An 8,415-nucleotide genomic window follows, 5' to 3' on the forward strand; every position below is an offset into this window, starting at 1 on the left:
AACGTTATGGAACACATTAATTAACTGAAAAATGTTGCATAGTGTGCCTTTAAAGTGGAAGCTGCAATTTACAAACCGTATTTGCATAACAGTTTTTTTTAAAGAATTGCAGTACCATATTTTATTTACTTTTTTTTTTCTTTTTTCTTTTTTACCTCTGTGGTATTTTAAATTTTTTGGACTAACTTCAAGTGTCTGTTTTTTAAAAACGTTGAGCTGCTTTCTCCAGTGTCTTACACAGTAGTGCTGCTGTTGGTTTTCTTTCTTTGTTTATATGTGATTGCACCATTTTCCACCTGTCAAAATGATAGGTATTCACATATGTGTATTCCCATTTATTCAATCTGCATTTTTATTGCTATTGCATATCCGTGCAATGCTTAAAGACTTCTAACAAAAGCAGTACAATATTTCAGTTGTACGTAATTTATTTATTATATATAGGGAAAACCACGTTAGATGATTTACACATAAACAAATAAAGAAAACACTTTCTGAACAATATTGGGGCACATATAGGTGAGAATACTGTCACATAAGAAGTGGAAAATAAGGAAGACTTGTAATATTTGACCATCACATCATTTTTAAGTATTGCTCATCCATCTTCTTCCCAAACAGCTCTTCATTCAGTTTTCTGTTCTCCTCCAGCAGGCAGTCTTTAATAAAAAATGAAAATCCTCCCTCTTTCTCTTCTTTTCTTTGTATTTTGTCCCATCTTCTGTTCATCTTTATCCACTTCCTCACTTCTGGTTTAATAATGTCTGCCACAAGAGGCATGTTTAACAAAGCAGGTTTAACAAATTGAGACTCAAATCTTCAACTCTAAAATGATCCAGCCTAAGGAAGAGACACAGCCTAAGGAAAAGAAACACTGCATTTTCAGTTTCATAAAAGCTGCTGTGAGTTTATTTAATCAACTCTGAGTCGGTTAACTCAGAATTAGGCAGCTTTTTTAACAAATATGAAAAGCTATTGGAGCACTGATTCAAAATGTCACTATGACAACAGGAAGTGCCTATTCGCATGACTGGAACTAGAGATTTTAATGTAGAAATAAAAAAAACAGCAGCACTACAGCTGCAAAACAGAGGGAAATGAGGTAGGAGAACATTGCTGCTGAGTAGATCAGTTGGATTATATGCAGTCCGCTATGACAGGCTGTTTGGACATTTATTAAATTCAATTCAGTTTATTTATGTAGCGCCAACAACAATAACACAATTACATCTCAAGGCACTTTACAGAGAGAATTCAACCAGATCATGACTGGTTCAAAGTTTTCTACTTAGGGAAAACCAGCTGATTCCATTGGCTGGTTTTCTTTATTATGTCTCAAACAAAAGTAGCACAAACAATATTTTTTCTGCACTAACAGCACAAAGCATTCAGTCTGTTTGCAGAGTCTTTTGATGTGGGTGGGGTGTCAGCTTCATCCAGCTGTGCAAGTGGAGCGGTTTGGTAAATGGCTCTTAGGCTAATCACCTGGTTAAGTGACCAGGATAAAAGGAACTAATCAGAGTTTTTACTTTCTGGACCTGGATAATCCCCCTCTGCTGGTTTCTCTTTTCTATTATCTCACATTTAGTGACTGGACTTCTTTTACTGTTATGTGTTGTTCTTCATGGGTTTATATTCAGTTTTAGCTGTTCCTTATATACATAAATGTTTCCCGAACCTATATATTCCTGTTTTTTTTTTCTCAAAAAACTTTATTCATAAAAATTCTATTACAAATTAGATAATAAAGTCTGATTTTCTTAATAAAAACTTTGACAGAAAAGCTCAAACATGTTGATAATTGTTCAGATTTATACGTTTTTCAACAAAAATATATTATTTTTAAATCTTCCTTTGAGCTACACTTGATAGACACATATCCATTCCATTCTATTCTACGATCCTGAAGGAGGCGGGTGTTAAGTATAGAGACGTGCGCCACTATTGGATAGTTTGGAACCCTCTTGATTACGTAATGTTCCCGCTAGCCAATCGCAGACGTCCTTACTGACGCTGTATCCGTAACGAGTTGGTAAACGAACTCCTGAGCATCCTCCTTCGCTGCCATCATTCTGGTAGGATAACGGTAACAATTATATCTAAACTAAATAAATCAGGAAACAGAGGGAGAAAGATGTTCAGTGAGGTTACGGTCAGACCGCCGTCTGCTAGATAAAGGCTAGAAACCAACGTTTGTGTCAGTCTCTGGTTAGCATATACATGCTAACAGCTACTAGCATCAGCTTTGGAAGCATCATTATGCCGTTTCTTTTTTCTGTCTTTAGAATATTTCTCTTGAGCAAAAAATAAATAAAACGCTTGCAAACATTTAAAGAGCTATATTGCTTAAATTGTGTATGAATGAACGAGTCTTTAAGTTGGTATAAAATTTACTTTATTGTGAAATAAACTGAAAGGTTTGATGAGCTGCAGAAGTATTTATATCTTTTAACTGTCGTTTATTTTATGTCTAAAACCTCAATGCATTTAAAGTGATTTTTCTTCACTCTAATCTATATTATGCTGTAGAAACAATTGTTACCATCTGATGAGGAAAAGCATGGTTTGTGTTTTCTGCAGGGACACAATGGGGCGCAGAAAGTCTAAAAGAAAACCACCTCCGAAAAAGAAAATGACGGGAAACCTGGACACCCAGTTCACATGTCCCTTCTGTAACCACGAGAAATCATGCGATGTAAAGATGTGAGTAACTCTTCCTGAAGGTCAAGGCCTTTAAATTTGATCTGCATGTAAATAATGGTCTGTTTATTATTATGTTTTCCAGGGAAAGAACCAGAAACACAGGAATTATATCCTGCAGTGTTTGTTTGGAGGAGTTTCAGACTCCGATTACATGTATCCTTTATCACCTGTAGAAACTGCTGCATCTGCAAAGTGTTGGTTCATTTGATCATGTCTTAAAAAGTAAATAATGGTAATAGAGATCAGACTGCATTTTTGTCACAAATTTATCAATTTTTGTAAGTTGTTTTTTTAAATGCAACCTAATGATTATGGGGAAAAAAGTTAAAGTTCGCAACAATGCTTGATACAGAAGGAATTCTGTTTAATATTTCAAAGAACTACAGACTGGAAGTATCTGCTATGTTAGTTTAACACAGTACTAAGGATGTGGTTCAGCAAGCGGTCCTGGACGAGGAAAGTTAGGTTTATATGGAAAACACATCAGAGTAGCAGAACCATTCAAAGTGCTCTATATGCAAAAGAACTAAATAGGAAAAGAAAACAAACAAGCAGGTGGTCTGTCCATCATGGGTTAAAACATCCAGGAAAAACAAAACATCTACACACAGTAACATCTAAGGGAATTTAAAGTCGATCAGTTAACGTTACAGTTATGTGTTTGGACTGTTTAAAGAGGCTTTAGTACACAGAGTGAACCCAAGCATGCATAAAGAGAACATGCAAACTTCCTGCATTAAGACTCCAGGCTGGGATTCCAACTCAGGGCTTTCTAGCCAAAACAGTACCAACTGTTGGTTTGTTTCATCTAGTACAGGGTTTCCATGGGTCATTAAAAAATCATTAAATTATAAAAATAATAATAAAAAAGTCTTAATTGGCATTAAAATTCATTAAAGGTGATTATAGTGGAATTTCAAATGTTTTATAAAAAAAAAATAAAAAGTTTATAAAAAAAAAATTTGAATCAGATATATTATATTGCAATATATTTACACAGAACTGCTTCAGGTTGATCATAAAGCCGTATGTTCAGAAAAGAAGAACTATATACATACACATAGAGAGTATAATACATATAAAAGAGAGTCATGGGTGCTTGTTGATGGCATTAAAATTATTTCTAAGAGAATTAGAAAGCATTAAGTTAGAGTTACCCACTCCTGTATAAACCCTGTTTTAGTTCAGGTTATTTGTTTATTTCGAACATCAATGGAAAATAAAAGAGAAAATTATAACAAATCATACAGTCAACAGTGTGTTTACACTTTTCACAGCATGCTAGCTAAATTTGATGTGCTGAATGGAGTAGGAAGAATTCTGAATTAATAAATTCCACCCCAGTAGCTCAGAATATAAATCAGCATTTGTCTTGTTATGATAATAGTTATGCCAGTAGACTTTGGGCATAATACTTATTTTAAAATAATCAACATTGGTCTTTAACTTTTAACAGAAATGTTTCTTATTATTCATTTACACACGTTTATGTGACTATATACATAGCAGAGCAAAGCATTACACACATGCTTAAACGGTGCAACAGGTTTAAATACATGAATCATATTAATCTAAATAACTATTTCAGGGAAATATCTTTAAATCTGGGAGATTTTTGGGCATTTCTGCACTGAAACTATTTCAGTTTCATCCACAGATGAAAACAAAATGTTTTCATAGTTATTCTAACGTCAACAAACTCAAGATTATATTTTCCTCTGAGACAATGGCCTCCATCTCTCTTTGAAAATATGTTTTCTAAATTAATAAGAAGCACTTCGTTTCTGACATCATTTGTGTGGTTTTATATTTGACCAGATCGACAAACATCTGGACATTCAACTTCTTTAGTAGCATATTTCTATGCTCATAGTAAACATCATGATTAATCAGTCTTATAGATTTCTTTTCTGTGTTTTCACCTCTGCTCAGTATTCCAGATATGGTGCATAAAGAGAAATTCAGTACTTTGAGATTAGAGATTTAAAAAAGTAAAATATTGATGGTTTGGATTCTATGATTGTTTTTTATAGTTTCCAGATGATCTTCTGTTCTGTTTTCATTCCTAAAATGTTTCCATTGTTGCATGATTGAGTTTTACATTTGCTTCCATATTTGTGATGTTGTTTTCAAATACAATTGGATTTTGTTTTATTTACTTTCACTGATAAATTGTTTCTTTTAAACTATCTTACTAAATTCCGGCGTTTCTAAAGTAATCAACTCTAATATTTTCTGAATCCTTCCCCATTGTTTGTGCTATCTGCAAATAAAACAGATTTCTTTTTGTTTTATATCTGAAACACAATGTTTATGTGAGGAATAAATAGTTTAGGACCAAACACTGACCCCTGAAGGACCCTACAGAAAAATCTCCAAACAACCCGATAAAAAGTCTCCAATCTGTTTAAATCGCTGCTTGTTTCTAAGCTTTGATCTGCTTTAGCACCAGTCCTGTTACACTGTGCAGTTCTAGTTTATAAAAAACATGTTGTTGCTCTGAAAATCCCTGGTGAATTTTCATTTTGGACAATATTCATTTCTTGAATTCATTCAATTGTTCGCCAGTTTTTGATCCGTTCATATAAACCTGTATGCACTTTATACTATTATATTCTCTTTATCATTCAGTCAATCTAGTCTGACATTGAACAGCTTTCCAATGATTTTTGCAGAAAGAGACACAAACTGAGCTTTTATTTTATTACATTTTATTGGTGTTTTTATAGAATTAGTGAATAAAAGAAATCAAACTGAATTGTTAAGAGAAATTTACTTTGTCATCACAATAAATCAAAGTTCTTAATCTGAGAAACACAATATTTATCCCACTGAAACATCATTATAAAAATGATCTTCCTAAACGACTCCTCTCCAGATCTTTCTGAACCTGTGGACGTGTACAGCGATTGGATCGACGCCTGCGAAGCAGCCAATCAGTAGTCCTGCATACCTCACTCTGGGATCATATGTTTCCTCTAAAGTTTGTCGATTCTTAGTTCCACTTTTTCCGTCACATTCCTCCGGTCGGGTCAGGGTGATGCCATGCTTACCTGCGTCTATCGTGGTTCTCCCTATAAATGTTAACATGTTTCCTGTTTGTCTTTTTGTAAATTTAAATTCCTTTTGGAGTAAACTTTTTATTTCTTGTGAAGGACCAAAAAACAATGGAGTATCTCACCATTTAAAAAAAAAAAAATCATTTATATATAAAAAATTATCTTCCATTTTCTTTTATTCCATGAATATTCTAAAGTCGGAGACTGTTTTAGTATTTTTCTTTTTTTAGTTTGGAACTCTATCATTGATGCACTGAAAAGATATTTGTTTTACCCTGTAAATTCACAATCATGTACTTTCTTTCACGCCAATGTGATGTATTTCACATTTATGTACCTTTAGGTGCTGACAGCAAATAATAAAAAAGAAAAAAAAAAATCCCAGCTGCTGTTTTCAAGTGTTTTTATTGCACAAATGCCATTTAGTGAAAGGCTGACAGGGTGTAGAAGGGAACAGGTTAGCCTAAAATTTGGAGGGGGAGGAAAAAAAAAACATTAAAATAAACATTTTTATTTAAAATTTGTCCATTTAATAAGTCCACGTCAGTGCTGTTGTTATTAGAAGAAATATTTAGTTTAATCCACATAAAAAATAATCATTATTACACTGAAATTCACTGCAGTTTGAAGCAAAGACAACTAGGAGTGATGATACAGTAAGTACATGCAATGGACACCAGATGGCGCACTTCTAAAAGTCACACAGTGGTAGCTGTTTATATCCACAGCCTTTTAACCTGTAGAACATCTGTTCTCAATCACAGCTGATTGGGTAATAAATCCCATAAGAGCAAGTGGCATATTTAACCTACAATTAAGTGATGATTAATGATCAGGAAGAATTGTTAAAAAAAAAATCACAGTTCTAATTTCTTTAGCCTTATTTTCCATTATAAAGAGTAAACTAGTAGCTTTGGATCTGCTGCTATTCACACTCAGACCCTTAATTTGAGAACGTTAAAATTAGAGATTCTCCTACGTCTGCAGAAAGACTGCTTCAATTAAATCTTTTAGAAATTACTTACAATTCTACTTCTTTGTAATGAAATTGCTGGTTAATATATTAGATGTTCTGGATATTAGCAAAAAAAGGCATCCTAATACATGTAGATAGTAGCATTCCCTGGTAAATGCTAAGTGCTCGTAAAGCAACAGCACTAATGTCGGCTTCCACCATGAAAAAAAGCAAAAAGGAAATAAAAAAACAGCCTAAAAAAGAAAAAAAAGGGCTCCTTAAGTGGACTTGGGTGCAATATACCAAACCTTTAACTACATAACTCGACACAGAGGTGTTCCTTTGTGAAAGCAGTGAACTGTAGGTGACAGAAAACCTGTTTAGAAGAGATCTAATGTGGATTTGGGCTAAAGTTCAACAACTTTAATATTCTATTTGGTGCCTAAACAAGTACGGAAAGGTAGCAATTAACTGTCAGGGATGTCAAGAGTTAAAATCTTTGATAACAGCGATAAAAGCAATAAAAAAAAAAATCTATAAATAGCAAAGATCAATACATCTCCGTCTCTGTGCTGCTTGGATATTTTCTACCAATAAGATCAATAACCAGGGCAACAGAAGTTGGCCACAGCATAAACACTTTCAACTCAAGGCCAGTGTAAACAATATTCTTTCTCGTGCTCAAGAAAAAGCAAAAATATAAAATTCTTAGGAGTAAAAAGAGGTTTAGAAAAACGACTGGCAATGAATGAGGTCATTCAGAGTCAAATAGCAGTCTGGAAGCTTTGCCCGTCGCAGAGACAGCTGTGGAGGGTTGTCTGACGTTAAAGCAAAGGCGGGGGGGCAGAGTACTGGTTAGTCAGAGTACTGGTTGTAGCCGTCGTACTCCACCTCCTCGCTCCCGTTGTTGTAGTAGGTCTCCATGGGGTTGGCGCAGTATTTGGTGTCGTAGACCTGCCGCGGCAGGCCGTAGGTGGTCATGCCCTGCTGGGAGGCCACTTTGTTGGTGCCCATCTGCAGAGAGATGGTGGAGGTGTCGCATTTCTCCAGCTGCAGCTTCTTGTCGAAGATGTGCCGCCTGGTTCCTGGTGCCATCATGCCGGCCTAGATGGAGGGAGGCAGAGAGAGAGACGAAGGGGTTTGAAGAGAAATCTTACAGTTTTTCTTTTTTAACGAACTTTCTACACGTTTGGATAAATCTTTACCTTTAGACCTTCTATAAGCAAACCTTTTTTCTTTCTCTTTGTAATAACTGGATTTAGGTCTACAGTAGGTCAGGGGCAGCCAATTAAAAATCAGCGGGGTCCGAATAAAGAAAATCAACCAGTAAAGGTCCGGAGACATTTTTAATTATAAAATGTTACTTTAAACAGAATTTAACACTGAAATAAATTGCAGGTGTTTATGCATCCCTGTTATACATAACATTTTTAAATAAAAAAAATATAAAAAAAGAACATTTTTCCATTTTAAAATGTAAATTGTTTTTGAAGTAGAGAACAATTATAAAGTTTGTTATTAAGACAATTTCCTGGTTCACATTTTTTTAATCAAACGCTTGACTTGAACTGACCAGAGATCAGTGGGCTTTATGCTGCCCTGCAAGGCTTTAAACCTGGGTTTGAATAGAGACAAAGCCATGCTCATTTTGAGTCTGGATCCATATTTATTTTTGATTCTGTTCATGGTGGAGAATCC

The 8,415-nt window shown here is 34.6% G+C and overlaps 2 protein-coding genes across 3 annotated transcripts in view; one reads left to right on the forward strand and one right to left on the reverse strand.

Moving 5' to 3' along the window:
- The first annotated feature begins 2,007 nt into the window (after positions 1–2,007).
- elof1 (ELF1 homolog, elongation factor 1) lies at positions 2,008–5,873 on the forward strand. 2 transcript variants are annotated; one of them, XM_015389478.1, is made up of 4 exons: positions 2,008–2,075; positions 2,581–2,703; positions 2,786–2,856; positions 5,582–5,872. In XM_015389478.1, the coding sequence occupies exons 2-4, from the start codon at positions 2,588–2,590 to the stop codon at positions 5,644–5,646; spliced, it is 252 nt and encodes an 83-aa protein (XP_015244964.1). In that variant the 5' UTR covers positions 2,008–2,075; positions 2,581–2,587; the 3' UTR covers positions 5,647–5,872. The 2 variants fall into 2 exon arrangements, with proteins under 2 accessions (XP_015244964.1, XP_015244965.1); XM_015389479.1 differs by having other exon boundaries at positions 2,012–2,086; positions 5,582–5,873.
- A 57-nt stretch (positions 5,874–5,930) lies between these two features.
- cnn1 (calponin 1, basic, smooth muscle) overlaps positions 5,931–8,415 on the reverse strand; it is a 25,085-nt gene continuing 22,600 nt past the window's right edge. The window contains exon 7 of the mRNA XM_015389477.1: positions 5,931–7,821. Within this exon, the coding sequence (XP_015244963.1) occupies positions 7,573–7,821 (249 nt within the window). The 3' untranslated portion in view covers positions 5,931–7,572. The remainder of the gene's footprint in view (positions 7,822–8,415) is intronic.

The sequence above is a fragment of the Cyprinodon variegatus genome, unplaced genomic scaffold (assembly GCF_000732505.1).
Source record: "Cyprinodon variegatus isolate N-32 unplaced genomic scaffold, C_variegatus-1.0 Scaffold462, whole genome shotgun sequence".
NCBI classification, from domain to species: domain Eukaryota; kingdom Metazoa; phylum Chordata; class Actinopteri; order Cyprinodontiformes; family Cyprinodontidae; genus Cyprinodon; species Cyprinodon variegatus.